The 16,199-nt window shown below is 37.4% G+C and overlaps 3 protein-coding genes across 3 annotated transcripts; 1 reads left to right on the top strand and 2 right to left on the bottom strand.

Moving 5' to 3' along the window:
* Window positions 1-207: 207 nt before the first annotated feature.
* On the top strand, window positions 208-4,619 carry LOC140880543 (protein DETOXIFICATION 33). The gene is made up of 9 exons (XM_073285090.1): window positions 208-787; window positions 1,523-1,718; window positions 1,837-2,182; window positions 2,281-2,367; window positions 2,462-2,518; window positions 2,624-2,862; window positions 3,836-3,954; window positions 4,169-4,255; window positions 4,401-4,619. Exons 1-9 carry the CDS (start codon window positions 533-535, stop codon window positions 4,455-4,457), a joined length of 1,443 nt encoding a protein of 480 aa, XP_073141191.1. The 5' UTR covers window positions 208-532; the 3' UTR covers window positions 4,458-4,619.
* Window positions 4,620-4,720: 101 nt separating this feature from the next.
* Window positions 4,721-6,204, bottom strand: LOC140880549 (malonyl-coenzyme:anthocyanin 5-O-glucoside-6'''-O-malonyltransferase-like). The gene has a single exon (XM_073285104.1). The coding sequence runs from the start codon at window positions 6,106-6,108 to the stop codon at window positions 4,729-4,731; it is 1,380 nt and encodes a 459-aa protein (XP_073141205.1). The 5' UTR covers window positions 6,109-6,204; the 3' UTR covers window positions 4,721-4,728.
* Window positions 6,205-7,408: 1,204 nt separating this feature from the next.
* On the bottom strand, window positions 7,409-9,657 carry LOC140874651 (chaperone protein dnaJ C76, chloroplastic-like). Its single transcript, XM_073278006.1, has 4 exons — window positions 9,209-9,657; window positions 8,505-8,761; window positions 8,187-8,355; window positions 7,409-8,098 (listed from the first exon to the last, which is right to left on the bottom strand). Exons 1-4 carry the CDS (start codon window positions 9,578-9,580, stop codon window positions 7,493-7,495), a joined length of 1,404 nt encoding a protein of 467 aa, XP_073134107.1. The 5' UTR covers window positions 9,581-9,657; the 3' UTR covers window positions 7,409-7,492.
* Between the last annotated feature and the right edge of the window lie 6,542 nt (window positions 9,658-16,199).

Below are 16,199 nucleotides of genomic sequence, written 5' to 3'. Positions count from 1 at the left end.
TAAAGATTAAACTTTTAAAATGAAATCGTGTTATTTTTATGTGGTCTATAATTTATTTCATGCAACCACTTTTTATTTGCGGAAAATAATATTGTTTACCTTTCCGCATAGGGAATTAAATTAAATTTTTGTCTCGCACAATATTTATAAAGTGGTCTACAAATGAGTTTCATCACTCACTATTCGCATCTATTTCAATTCTGGTCTGTTCTTTGTTTTATTTTTCTCTCTTTTTTCCCGGCAAAATAAAAATCCGTTTAATTCTGTTTCTTGGTCGTGAATTATCATTTCAAAGTTCAAACCAATGGATTCATAATTTTTTTTTAGAAAACGATTTGTGTCCAAATACTGTATTATTGTGTTTTGTTTTTTAAAAAATAAATAAAACAGTGTTCTTGCCGTAATAAAGTTGGCTGGGAGTCCATAAATAAATGTTCTTTCTCCGCTTTTTTTAGGTGAAGTTTATTTGTTTTTTATTGGCCCTTTTTTATTAAAATCACACACAGGTGTATCTTTTTTGCGCCGTTTAGCCATGAACAGCGGCGGCGTGGAGGAGTCGCTTCTTGAAAAGCGGCCGGGCGGAGGAAAAGTTGGGAGCTTGGCGAAGGAGTTTGGTGGGGAATCGAAGAGACTGTGGAGACTCGCGGGGCCTGCGATTATCACGTATATATTTCAGTATTCATTGGGTGCATTGACTCAAACTTTTTCTGGCCAGTTGAACGAGCTGGATTTGGCTGCGGTTTCTGTGGAGAATTCTGTCATTGCTGGTCTTGCTTATGGGTTCATGGTATGATCCTTTTTTTTGCTACTTTCATTCAAAGTTTTTTTGTTCAAGTAAGTTCTGTGTTAATCAGGGACCCTACCTCTTTTTGGGGTTCTTTTGGCGTTTGCCTTTTCTTGGACCATTGTGAGCACTTTTTCTCTGTATGATTTTGGTGTATCTTGGATCAATTGTTTTCAAGAACTAAAGTTAGAAGAATATTGAAGCTTTTTTTCTATTTTTATGCGTAAATGGTGATATGGTTTGTGGGCGGGTTGGAGATTGGAGCTGAGGAAATAAAAAAGTTTTAGAGAACTACAACATTCAAACTTTAAAAACTTCACTTGAGGGGTTGTTTCTGTTCCTCGTTGAAGAGGATACGATACACAGTTCTAATAGGCACATGGCTTGTACACGTGGTTTAATCTTAATTTTTCGGTTTTGATTTATGTAAACACAAACAAGTTGGTTCTCTGGCGTTTACCAGTTAAATCTTAGTTAAAGGAAGTGGCAGATTTATATGCTTAGATAAGTGTGGAGTAGTGTATTTTGGGAGGTTAACATATGTATCTGTGTTAAAAATAAAATGCCAATGAACTTTGAAGAACTTTCATTTAAGGGGTTGCCCTGCTTGCGCACTTTAGCCCGACATTGAAGTGTTGGACATGTATCATTTCTCTTGTATTTATATCTTGCACCAAGATTATAGTTCAACGGAAACACTCGGACAAACTGTATTAAATTGGTGATAAAAATTTGCAGCTGGGAATGGGAAGTGCATTGGAGACGTTATGTGGGCAAGCATATGGTGCGGGGCAGATCAGAATGTTGGGCATATACATGCAAAGATCATGGGTGATTTTGTTAACTACCGCTGTTGCATTGCTTCCCATTTACCTCTTTGCTCCTCCAATCCTCACTCTCTTTGGGGAAGCTCCTGAAATTTCTCGAGCTGCAGGTCCCTATTCTTCTCCTTTCTTGTCCAAATCAAAACGATTCTTCTCATCTTAAAAAAAAAAAAACGATTCTTCTTACGTATTAATGTTGTATGCTTAAACCTGATATTTGTATTGCAGGTAAATTTGCCATCTGGATGATACCACAACTATTTGCATATGCCGTGAATTTCCCGATACAGAAATTCTTGCAATCGCAAGGGAAGCTAATGGCAATGGCTTGGATTTCCGCTCTCGTGTTGGTTCTGCATATTGTCTTCAGCTGGCTTCTGATCTTGAAACTCGGATGGGGGTTAATTGGAGCAGCCATTACTCTAAATGCATCGTGGTGGCTCATTTGTATTTTGCAGTTGATTTACATTTTCATAACCAAATCAGATGGTGCATGGACAGGATTTTCATGGTTAGCATTCCATGATTTATACGGCTTTGTTAAGCTGTCCTTGGCCTCTGCTGTAATGTTATGGTGAGAGATTATTAATTATTAGCTGATTTTTTTTCCCTGGAGTTGGAAAACTATTTGTTGAATTCTTGATTCTCATTCCGTAAGATTCGATATTGCAGCTTAGAGTTTTGGTACCTGATGATATTAGTGGTCATAGTAGGCCGCCTGGATAACCCTGTGATACCAGTTGATGCGGTTTCTATATGGTATTCTTTTCTTCTCGTATTTGAATAACAAAAATCCCCGTGATACGATCACCTGTATTGCTTAGGATCACTCAAACCAAAACATTTTTTGCAGTATGAACATTCAAGGATGGAATGCAATGATAGCAATTGGATTTAACGCTGCAATAAGGTAATATTTAACCGTTATCTATGCGTACATTAATGTATGATTTTGGGCATATACATTCAGATCTATATGTATTTGCTAAAGAACCGCGACCATTTATTTATCCAGTGTACGAGTATCAAATGAGCTTGGAGCCGGGAATGCTAGAGCTGCGAAATTCTCTGTGGTTGTGGTTTCAACCACGACTATGTTGATTGCAATAGTTTGTACTGCAGTCGTTTTAGCAACCCGAGATATTTACCCATTTCTTTTCACCAGTAGTGATGCTGTAGCTAAGGAGACTACTAGATTGTCGACTTTGCTTGCAGTTACAGTTCTACTAAGCGGCCTTCAACCTGTTTTATCCGGTAATGATGCAACATCACATTCAAGATATTAAATCTGCGTGTATTATGTTTAAGTGCACTAACTTGGTTGCTAGGAAATTTTTTATACAGATGCATTCGCGGCTCATTGCAGAACATAATTGAGCTGGATTTATTTTACCGTGTTTCCTAAAGAAGAAGTTAATGCTTGCATAACCCAAACATATTCCTTGTCCAAAAATGCAGATTTTTGTCAAAGTTGGCTTACATTCTTCATCACTCAGGGATCCCCCACTATATTATATTCATTTCCATTTTATGAAAATGAAAATGATCGATCAAAGTTCCCTTAATATCTATTGTGAAATCCGATTAACCTTTTTAAAGCAGAAACCGATTTAGGACAGAGGTATCAGTGCACCTCTCACAAAGTCATTGAATGACATTCTTGATGGGTTCTTTTTCTGAAATGATTCTTAGGTAGTGTTTGGGAAAGCTTCTAGGAAGCACTTCTCAGCTTTTCCTTCACAAAAATTTGAAATTTAGTCAAGAAAAAGCTGAAAAGTGTTTCCTAGAAACACTACCTTAGTAAGTTTGTGATTTAAAGCAGCAGTTGAAAATATGCTGTCCATTTGCATTCTCCTTTACATGTCATTTACATCTTTGAGATTCAAAGCTCAATAGGTTTGTGAATTGTATTTGAATCTACCGACTGCAGTCTAATATTCAACTACTACTGACATATAAGTGTCCGATGGTGACCATGAGCTCTTTAACCATAGCTTATGTCAGACTTACGTCATATTAGGCTCATGGGGCGACATGCGGAAGGAGGCCAGAAAGAGTGGTCGCCCCTCCCCTCCTAAATTCTTTAATCCAGATATATAAAAATATGATACCATTGCCCTAAACGAAGATCGTGTCACCACCTAAACATAAGTTCTGACTCCTGCTATTGGGGCGACTATAGCTTGAGTTGCTCACGGATTCCCATGTTCAAATGTATTTTGTTTAGGGGTTGCGGTTGGCGCTGGATGGCAGGCTATTGTTGCATACATCAACATCGGTTGCTATTACATCGTAGGACTTCCCATTGGCATAGGCTTGGGTTTCCCACTTCACTTGGGCGCAATGGTAAAACTCAACAAACTTTCCTTCGTAATTTTTAATGATTTACGTTCTGAATACCGATGTAATCCATTCTAACCAAGAAAATGAAATAAAATTGTTTATTTACATAGGTTGTGAACTTATATATTGGTTTTGAGTCGTGCATAAGGCATGCAAACTATATGAAAAAGTGCAACTCAAGAACTTCATGTCCATTATTTTCTTATTTATTTTGCAGGGAATTTGGGGTGGATTGATTGGAGGAGTTGGTTTGCAGACGATTATCTTAATATGGATCGTTGCAAGAAGAAACTGGGAGAAAGAAGTATTAATTTTAGCTTGCTTCGCCTTTCCATATACACCACACACACACACATACACACACAATATTTCATGCACAGAAAGATTGAAAGATGGTATTTTTGTAAGTAAAACCTCGATCAATTCAGTTCAAATATTGCTTCTTGCAGGCGGACGAAGCAGAAAGCCGTGTCAAGAGATGGGGTGGATCGACTGCAAATCATTGATCGCGATTAGAATCAAGAAAGAGACGAGGCTAAAAAAACTCGTGATTCCAATGCTATTGAACTTCTGATTTGGTTCATCCGTAATTTGTCTGGGCCAAGGATTCGGCTTGACGAAAAATGATAAAGCTCATGCTTGAATCGAAGAATTTGCTTTTTTTTTTTGTCTTGGTTAGCAAATTACAAAGCCACACGTATCCATCCATCATAGACATACATAGATCATAGAATGATAGGGTGATATTACATGATAGATAGATAGATAATGTGAAGCTCATCTTAATTGTGCAAATCCATCAGCAAAGAGAGCTGCGAAAGCTTCCATTCTTTGTGTGGGCAGAGACAAGCCAACCTCTATTCCCCTGTCAGAATCCCTCGGCTTACACATAGACATGGAATGATTCTCCCCATCGATGGAGGCAAACTCCACCTTCCTCGCCTTTCCCCATCCAAAATCCACATCGTACAAGTCGAATTTCGGCGATCCCGACACCGCAAGAGTACCCCCACCTTCCATTTTCTTGAAATCCCACAGCCATTTCTCAGCACCTTCCAGCACTCGTTCCTTGTTGTTCGCCCAGTTTTGTATGTAATCAGCCATGGCTTCCACAGCCAAGAAGAATCCTTCATCCCCTGCCAACGAACCATGCCCCATTTTGAGCCTCCCGGGAGCAATACAGTTCCCCAAGTAATTTCCAGGCAACGGGGGATCCACTCTTCCCCGGCGCAGATCAACGGCGAAAATGAAATATTCATCTCTGCTTTCTTCCACTTCCTCGCCCATCGAATCCCCGGATTTCACCATCATACACCACATATAAGCAGCCACAACCACAAAAGATGATACGTAAATCAGCCCTGGTATCTTTCTCACAGCCGAATCCTTGAGTTTCTTGATATCAGCTTCATGCAGGATGTACGTTGCGCGAACCCTTTTCGTGGGTAATGGGAAAGTTGAAGAATGAATCGGAACATGTTTGATTTGGTTCCAAAAAATATCGTCGATTCCAAGAGGATCCCTGATAAGCTTTCCATCGAAACAAGGCGTGTCTTTACCAGTTCGAATCAGCAAATCTTCGTCCGATGATCCTTCAAATTTGCTGGTTGAAGCCCACGCCTTTATAAAGCTCACTATCGAAACACCATCGCCAATAGCGTGATTACTGGCTATACCAATGCATATCCCGCTTCCTGGGAATAACGTGACTTGGATAGCCAAACCAGGGACTATTTTAAACTCGGGCTCATCTTTTATAGGCGGAAACTGAGGCACGTAATCGTAGAACTGGTCTGCATCACGCGGGCCACATCCAACCAGGCTACTGAAATCTTTACTTGACTCGGAGACCGTAAGAGAAACAGAGTCCCCCGCAACGTAACGAAAGCTCGGCTTTCCGGCGTCGATCAAAGGGTGTATGATATTGCCTGCAAATCGGACGTAATGCTTGAGAGTGAGGGAGAGTGATCGTTTGAGTTTGGGGACGTGGGTTTCCAAGAAACTGGATTTTGAAACAGAGGAATCGTAGAAAAGGAGGAGTCGGATGGGGAGTAAAAGCAACCACGGGATATCCAAGTATGCCAGCGGAAATGATATCTCCGGCGGCAACTCGCCGTGCGGCGGTGTAATTCGGTGGCTTTCGATTTGGGTTGTCATGGTGCATATGCTTCTACTTTCAACACTTCTAGCTGTGAAAATCGAAGGTGGTTTTTACGTGATTATGAAATTATCAGGTATCCCATGCATAATTATTTGTTAGAATTATTATAAAATCAGTACTATATTTGAGAAATGATCGTCTGTCTGTCGCACAAAGTCTTCTCATATTGTGGTGTGTTTCGTAATCTAATGTGTTAGTCCGAAAATGAATATAATTTCTTCAAGTTAAAAGTTAAAACAACAATGCATTAAAAAAATAAAAAAACATGCAGCTTGTTTTACATTCAAAGGAGTAAATGAAAAATTGTAGGGGGAAAAGCATTAAAAAAAAAGGCAATCCAAAAGTAGTAGATGAATGAAGAAAAAATAATAGGTAGAAATGGAGATTTTCTCACCCGATATTGCAACGGAAGAGAACAATTCAATAAATCATCATGGTTTCAAGTTTTTATCTCTGTTAAATGAAATATGATGAAATAGATGTGGGGTTTAACAAATATTGATAGAGGAAAAAACGGAACAAATATAGCAACAGAGAAAATCTCGGATGAGATGGGAAGAAATTTGAAGTGCATCACATATTTAAATTTTCAAATAATTGGAGGAAAATGAACGTGGTTATTGGGCAGTCAAATTTAGTCAAATTTAGTCATTTGTTGTTTTTCAGGACATGTTTATTTATTTTTTTTTTAACTGTAGATTCAATAATTCATGATTTATTACATCAACATATAACATTAGTTATATTCATGTATTAGGTAGATATGTGGTGTGTTCCGTAGATATAAACTATCAGATACATGATTTGACTATTACGTAACCATTAAAACTTGGAATATGTACAATATTACCAAAATCCCCAATAATAATTAAATTCAACAGTGTAGTTAAAAGTTTGGGGGAAAATGGACATTTTTAATTTTGTTTTCAGTCAATTAATATGCAATGTTTTTTGTTTCAGTTTTTTTTCGTTGGAGAGTTAATTTGGAGTATGTGAAAAACCCCACATCTCATACCAAAAAATTTAGCATGTCAAAAAAATCTATTTTTCTGTGAAGTACCCCTCTAACTAACATGTTATACAGTAATATTTTTATTGTAAATAAACAACACGTCGGGGAAAAAAATCTTATTAGGTAGATATTCTAAAAAATATTTTGTAATGTTTCGTGTGATTAATCTAATTATCTAACTAAAACATAACTCTTTAATAAAAAAATACAGAAATTACCTATTATCTTAATGATATTTCCCTTTATTGTTAAAAACAGTATAAAATTTGTTCAATCCTATGATATGATTTACAAATGCAGTGCAATAAATTAACCATATACATGCCAACCGAGTTCTAAAATTAAAGAAATAACTTGCTATAATTTCCTTACTTTCTTCGAATGGCTTCAACTAATTCGACCAAGTACATAGCAATGATATACCAGGTAACACCTGCTAAAGAAACTTGGAACCAAGAACTATTCACAATGGCTAGAGCTAAAGGACCACCAATGTGGTCCTTTAAGCCTCCCACCGGTTCTCCAATCTGTGACGCAGCCACTGTTGCAGCAACTATGGCGGTTGCTATCGGTACACCCAAACGTAAAGTGTAGCTGAATTCGCCTTTGGGGTTCAAGGATTCATTGGTTCTTGGCCGGCTCGTTTTCTGGGTTGGAGAAGGATTGAAGGCAGGTTTTGAGCCACAATCTGGGGTGGTTGCGTCCGGAAGCCCACGCGTAGATGGCACCCAATACTCAGATGACGACCCTTGATCAGGTCGAGTAGCGGTTGCCCCTGCTTCTTTTCTGGCTGCAACAGCGGCTTTCAGCATCTTAATGCTACTAGGTCTAGCACGTTTTGATGTCGCGGTTGAAGAATCCTGCGTCGCTGGTGGCATAGCGTCTGTAAGGGGAGATTGCCAGTACAACCAATTCGATATCATTTGAATCGCCTGAATGGCAGAGGCCCTTGATGCGTTGGGGCTCTCTGATCCCTTCAAATCAAAAGTTTTGCTCATTGGACATGTTTATGTACCGCAGTTTTCAAATGCAGTTATTCTTACTAGGACATAGAATGTTCACCTTGGAGTAAGCTTTATGATGGGCATATCTGGCCTGGAATTTCTCCACCTCGTTAAAAACGTCGGAAGCACGAACTCCCACTGTATTGCCTACACCTATTCTGACCCTGCCCCGCGGCTGCTTCGACATGATAAATTCTAAGGCTGGCAGGTCAGACCTCTCCACAAACCTTTTGTTTAGATGGGAAAATTATTATTCAGGATGAACCGAAACCAGATATTAGTTCATATAAATCAAGAAAAATGTATCAGAACAAGAAAAAATGCTACTAATTAAACCAGAGTAAATATAATCAAGTGGTATGGATTGCATTCTTACGAGATGCAGTCAACTGGGCAAGCGCCAATAGCTTCTTGAATCTTGTCTTCGTGATCAGCCCATTGAGCCACAACTCGAGCTCTTCCATATACAGATTCGACAGCAAATGTTTTAGTTGCAAATAAGGCACATTTCAAGCAACCCACGCACTTGACTTCATCAACAAAAACAGCCCTTTGTTCACTCTCTGATCCAAGCCACACCGAATATATAGGCTTGCCTGTGTACCCTCGCAAATCTGCAACTTTTGATAACTCCTGAAAAATCATGCATTAAAAGCACCGAATGAGAAGAATACACAAATGATAGTCCTCTTCAACTATTCAACTATGTTAGTTCATCAGGATGTTGAAAGTTTTTTGTTTGATGGGGATTCCACTACTGCACGACAGTTTGACGAGTGCGTTAATTTCATAATAGCAAAATTAACAATTAGCAAGAACTAATCTTTTAATCACTTTCAGGATTGTTTCTTCATTAGTTGTCCTGAAGAACCAGAAAATGGATAATCCGTTTTTGGATATTTACTGAGGAAAAATATCCTCATATCATAAACAAATTATTCATCAAACAGATAATACGCATGATAGCACCCGTCGATTCGGCAAGTAAAAAGCTCCAATACAATAAATACGAAAGCAAGGAGCCATAATTTCAGAAGCAAACAAACAACAAAGGAACACGGGGAACTCATAATCATCAACCTTATCGTAAGCAACGCGTGAAAGAGGGTCAGAAAGAAGAGCATAAGCTTCATTAAGAACAATAGCCATGTCATGCCCCGCCGGCCCCGCTATATCCGGGTGACACCGCTTCTGCAGCGCCCGGTACGCTTCCTTGATCTGAGACCGATCGGAAAAATCTTCTACCCCAAGAAGCTCGTAAAGATTGAAATCGGTGATCGCGGAACCAGACTGCGAAGACCCAGAAGCTCTGCAAGCCGAAACATTGTTTCTACTGGCTTTCTGGTGGGATGATCGCTTGGCGCTTGGCGGGTAGTTGGAGGCTAACGCTGTTGATTTTGTGATGGTCAGTGAAGGTGCGTGCAAAGAGAGAAGTGCCGCAGCTGCCTGCATATTTCGGCAGAGGAAGGAGGAAGAAGATGAGAGAAGCGGGAGGTGAAATGGCCAATGCTACACGTATCTCACTTTTCTTCCCTACTTCGGGGAAGATATTTATGAAGACTGGGAGATTTTTCTGAAATTTGATTTTTTTTATTTAATATTAAAGTTTGGCTTTGAGTTTTTTAATAATCGTGGAAAATAGATAATATATTCTTCTACTTTGAGTTAATTTTCAATTTGATTTGGAATTCCATGATAATGTCCATATGAGCAAAACTTTGTCCAATCCATCGGCGCAAGTCGCAACAATCTATGTCGCATTTGATTTTAAATTAATCAACGTATGGTTAATTTAAGGGGAAATTGGGAAAAAATCTCTGCACACAAATTAATCTTGAAGATCAGTACCCATGTAAGAAATTTTTATTCTGCACTCCCTGCTGCATATAAACATTTTTTTCTCACTCCCTATTTCATACTTTTATTCATATTTTAAATATAATGTACTATTTTTCCCATTAAACGTTATTTTATATCTCCTTCGTTTCTCTTTCATCTCCCTTTCCTCATTCTCACGCTCTTCCCCTCCTCTTTCGCCGTCGAAGACAGATAGAAATCCCTCTCCCAAATCATCCACCGCCCGACTTTGCCAAATCTGCTCCATTTGATTTCCTTTGCGTTGCTTCAAACTCAGCATAGATTCTCCCTTCTCTCTTCCTACCTGCACTGCTCTCGATTTGATCCCTAACAGCTACCATAGCTCCTCGCCAGCGCCGCCGTATTCAATCGCCATTAATCGCTTTCAACACGGTTTGCTCTATTTCTGATTTTTTATGTTGTTATGTGCTTTGTGTGCTTATTAATTTGTAAAATATGATTTGGATATTGAAATTTGGTGAGAAAATGGGATCTAGGGTTACGATATTGGATTTTGAAATATGTGTGTGTATAGTTGTGCATATGGATATGTGTCTTGCTTTGGGATTATTATGCACTGCTGATTCTTCTTGCTTGAATGAGTACGATGTTTTATCGAAATGGCTCAAAACAAGGAACTTTGACTGATGCAAACAATAAACAAAAATTTCCAGAAAACAAAACTGTCAAATTAAGGACAAAAAAAGCTTGGAAAATATTGGAGGGGGAGTTGGGGATAAACCAATCTTACCTTTATTTTCCTTCATGAAATTCATTTTGTTTTTCTTTTTCCCTTATTCTGACAGTTATTATTGCTGCAATTTTTAATGGGTTCTTGTTATTTTTGTTTGAAATCGACTACGACGGCGTGTTTTTTATGGTACTGCTATATTGATAGTCGTGTTGGTCATTGGGGCGGTGATTTGAATTTTAGTTGATTGGTGTTTGGCGAATGTGACTGTGATTTTTGAATCAAATTGGGGGTTGCGCTATTGAAGATGAGCACTTATTTAATGAAGGTGATGAAAGAAGTTTGAATTTCCATTAAAAAAGTGTATTATATATACTTGGATGAAATCTAAAATTTTCCTTGAAATTAGAATCAAAATCATATAAATAAAATATTTGTCAATTTTTTTTATTTTTTTTTTGCACTTGTTCGTGCACTTTGTGCCGAATTCTATTTTGCATATGTTGGTTTCTTCTATTTATGCTGGTTACTTCCTCAGATATTTATTGTTTTTAATGAAATTGTGATGATCTGTTTTCGACACGTACTGATTTTGTTTTTTGAATCATGCTGATTTTTTTTTAATTTTGCTTATTTTGAAGCATTGCATGATAATCCGATGAAATCTATTAAATTATGTTTCTTTTCGTTATGACTTATTGCGCACTGTTTTATCTTTTTATTTAGGAATGGTTCGAAAACGAGTAGGATCTGAGATGAAAGATAGTACCCGGAGGCCATATGAGACAACAAGTCATTGCTCTGCCTCAGTATTTTGGGAAGGACTAAGGGAAATAAGAATGGAGTGAACAATTTTGTTGGTGTATTTTATACTGTACTTTGATCGTATGGATAACTATGTTGATGAAGTTGGTACTGTATTTTGGTAGAATTGATGTTTAATTTCTATTTATAACTATGTTAATGAAGGTGGTACTGTATTTTGGTGAAATGGGTGTTTAATTTTTATTTATAACTATGTTGATGAAGTTGGATGTTTAATTTTGGTAGAATGGATTTTTAATTCTTATACTACAATTAGTCGTATCGTTATACTTCATTTTCAAGCAAATGTACTGCGTATCATTATAAATGGTACTGCGTTTCTGACCAAGCACCAACACCACAATGTAAAATATGTATGGAAGATGTACCAAATTTAACAAATTCTCATACCACAATTAGACGTTATTATACTTTATTTTCAAGCAAAAGTATTACGTATCGTTACAAATGGTACTGTATTTTTTATCACGCACCAACACCACAATGTAAAATATGTATGGAAGATGTACCAAATTTAACAAATTCTCATACCATAATTAGACGTTATTATACTTCATTTTCAAGCAAAAGTACTACGCATCGTTACAAATAGTACTGTGTTTCTGATCACGCACCAATGCCACAATGTAAAACATGTATGGAAGATGTACCAAATTTAACATATTCTCATACCACAATTAAACGTTATTAAACTTCATTTTCAAGAAAAAGTACTATGTTTCGTTATAAATGGTACTACGTTTCTGATCACGCACCAACACCACAATGTAAAACATGTACGAAAGATATACCAAATTTAACAGATTCTCATACCGCGATTAGAGGTTATTATACTTCATTTTCAAGTAAACGTACTACGTATCAATACAAATGATACTACGTTTTTGAACCACGTACCAACACCACAATGTAAAACATGTATGAAAGATGTACCAAATTTAACATATTCTCATACCATAATCAGAGGTTGTTATACTTTATTTTCAAGCAAAGGTACTACGTATCAATACAAATGGTACTACATTTCTGACCACGCAAAAATACCAAAATGTAAAACATGTCTGAAAGATGTACCAAATATAACAAAATCACATACCACCATTTGACCTTATTATACTTTATTTGCTAGCTAAATGACTACGTATAGATATAAATGGTACTGTGTTTTTGACCACACACCAATACCACAATGTAAAACATGTATGGAAGATATACCAAATATAAAAAATTATCATACCACAATTTGAAGTTATTATACTTTATTTTCTAGTTAAAGTACTACGTATCCCGAAACCAAGGGATTGACCCGAAACGAAACAGTACCGCGTTTCTGACCACGCACCAACACCACAATGTAAAACATGTGTTACGTCTTAAACGCATATAAATCTCGATTGTGAGATTAATGTTTTTAATGCATTAACAAGGCCCTTTTGTCTATGTTTTGATGATTAACAAAACTAGGTTAAAATGTTACTAATGTTTACAATGAGCTTATTACAGAGTTAAAATTTTCAAGACTCAATTGCGTACAAGTTTATTCAAGATCAGAAACAAAATTCAAAGACTTATACTGCTACGAGTTCGGAAGCTTCGATTGGAGTTCGGAACCTCCGATCAGGATCAGAAGGAGCTTCGGAAGCTAAGGGACGATCGGACGTTCCGATCAAGGTTCAGAAGCTCCGATCTATTTTCAAGGAATTTTATATTGTTCGGAAGCAGAACGGAAGCTACGAAGTGACGAGATCGGAAGCACCGATCATAGATCGGAAGTTCTGATCTGCAACGGCGGCCTGATAATCTTGTCCGGAAGAGTTTTGCTCGACAACATATTTAATGCGCCAATCGGAAGCCATGAAACTTATATCTCAAAATGCTAAAGCCATGAATATTCTTCATTGTTCCTTAGATATGAATGAGTACAAGCGGATCTCAATGTGCTCATCCGCTAAAGAGATATGGGACAAGTTGGAGATATGTCATGAAGGGACTAATCAAGTCAAAGAAACGAAGATCGATCTAATTCAACTCAAATACGAAACATTCGAGATGGAATCAAATGAAGATGTAGATACTATGTTCCGAAGGCTTACTCAAATTATCAATGAGCTAGCCCAACTCGAGGAACAATATCCAACCAAACAAGTGTGGAGGAGAGCTTTACGCGCCTTACCCAAGGAGTGGGATGCCAAGAGGACGGCTATCATAGAATCCAACAAAGGCGACACCTCTTCCTATGACCTTGATCAACTTCATGGGACTCTAAAAACCCATGAGTTGGAACTGTCAACAAGGAAGGAAATAAAGAAAAAAAGATATCAAGGCAAAGGGGATTGCTCTATCTAGCCAATCCAAAGAAGATGAAGATGATGATATGGCACTCTTTGCAAGAAAATTCAAAAGATTTATGCGAGGAAACAACTTCAAAAAGAAGACGGACAAAGAAGTTACCTGCTACAACTATCAACAACAAGGCCACTATGCAAATGAGTGTCCTCTCAAGAAGAAAGTTGACAAAGGAAAGAAGAAAGCACTCATAGCCACTTGGAGTGATAGCGACGATGACGAGGAGACATCAAACATATGCCTCATGGCTAAAAGTGATGACATCGTCTCCGACGAAGATGACGAGGTACCTTCCTATGACGAACTACTACATGCATATAAAAACATGTTTGATATGGCTAAATCTCTTAGAAAAAAAAATAGAAAGCTCAAACATGAATTAGAGACTAAGGAACATGAAAACCTATGATTAAAGGATGACATTACTCACTTAGAAAAATCTTTTGATAAGTTCAATGTTAGTAGTAATAATTTGAATAATTTACTTAGCATGCAGAAATGTAGTTTTGATAAAGGTGGACTAGGGTATGGTAATAAATTAATTGACTTTACTAGTCTAATTGCTAAGGCAAAAATGAGATTACCCCCTACATGTTCTTATTGTTGTAAAATAGGTCATGTTAGACATAAATGTAGATCTTTAAAATTTCAATATGATCAAAAGAGCTATATGAAATGGAGGCCTAAGAGTACTTAACAACTCATTAGTCGGCATTATGAGATCATGATCCAAGGGAGTTCATCATAGACCAGTTTAAACTGCCTTGACTTGCGACTGGTCTTCCTGATGAACGCTGCTCTGTCCAAGAAAATAGGTTTTTAAAGAGGCCATAGCCCTACCTATTACTGGGAGCACTCTTGGAAAGTGGCGATGATGTCGCTATGAGAGACTGAACTCTTAGAAATCTATTTTGTATTTCTCTTTTCTAACTCTGTGGACCCAAAAGAACTAAAGGGTACCAAAATAAATTTTTGCAGGGAAATAGGAAAGCTGTTCTTCCAAGCATATGGTATCTAGACAGTGGATGTTCTAGACATATGACCGGGAACAAGGAGCTACTCCAATCCATCAAACCAAAGGAGAAAGGAACTGTCACATTTGGAGACAGCAACAAAGGAGTTATCGAAGGAATCGGCTCAATAGGTATATCTGAATCCTGCTTGATTGATGATGTACTCCTAGTGAAAGGGCTTAAGCATAACTTACTAAGCATAAGTCAATTGTGCGATAGAGGTTATGAAGTCAAATTCACTCCCCAACACTGCACTATATCACTCATGACTGACAAATCCATAAATTTCAAAGGATATAGAGGTGAAAATGTATACAAGGTTTCTTTAAATAATTTATCTTTATCAAATATTAAAAGCCTTGTATCCTTGAATGTTGATGACAACATTCTTTGGCATAGACGACTAGGTCATGTTGGTCCTAGTACCATAGAAAAACTTTTTAAACTTGATTTAGTTGTTGGTATGCCAAAACTCAATTTAAAATTAGATTCTGTTTGTGATGCATGTCAACTTGGCAAACATACAAGAGAATCTTTTAAAAGCAAAAATTTTGTATCAACTTCTATGCCCCTTGAACTTCTCCACCTAGATCTATGTGGTCCCTCGAGGAACGCTAGCCTAGGAGGGAAGCTTTATGCATTTGTCATTGTGGATGATTTTTCACGTTACACGTGGACATTGTTTTTAGCCCACAAAAATGATGTCTTTGATTATTTTAAAACTTTTGTCAAACGAGTTGAGAATGAGAAAAATCTTTCTATAAAACAGATCCGTAGTGACCACGAAACTGAATTTCAAAATGAGAGTTTTTCAAACTTTTGTGAAGAGAAAGGCATCGGTCACAATTTTTCTTGTCTTAGGACTCCTCAACAAAACGGGGTCGTTGAGAGGAAAAATAGAACACTTGTGGAGATTGCGAGGACCATGATATGTGAGCATTCTCTACCAAAATATTTTTGGGCTGAAGCAATGAACACTGCTTGTTACATCATCAATCGTGTATCAATAAGGCCAATTCTCAAGAAAACTCCATATGAATTATGGAGAGGGAAAAAACCTAACATTTCATACTTTCGAGCTTTCGGTTCCAAATGCTATATTCATAATAACGGTAAGGACAACCTTGGCAAATTTGATGCCAAATCCGACAAAGGTATTTTTCTCGGATATTCTACCACAAGTAAGGCTTTTCGAGTATTTAATAAACGCACTTTACTTGTTGAAGAATCCATGCATGTTATCTTTGATGAATCTATAGTTTCTCGTACTACTAACGATGATGTAGAATTACTTGAAGAAGAGATGACTTCATCAAGTCTAAATGATTTAGATGTTTCT

Source organism: Henckelia pumila, chromosome 1 (assembly GCF_033568475.1).
Source record: "Henckelia pumila isolate YLH828 chromosome 1, ASM3356847v2, whole genome shotgun sequence".
NCBI classification, from domain to species: Eukaryota; Viridiplantae; Streptophyta; class Magnoliopsida; order Lamiales; family Gesneriaceae; genus Henckelia; species Henckelia pumila.
This window is presented reverse-complemented; position numbering and strand designations above follow the sequence as displayed.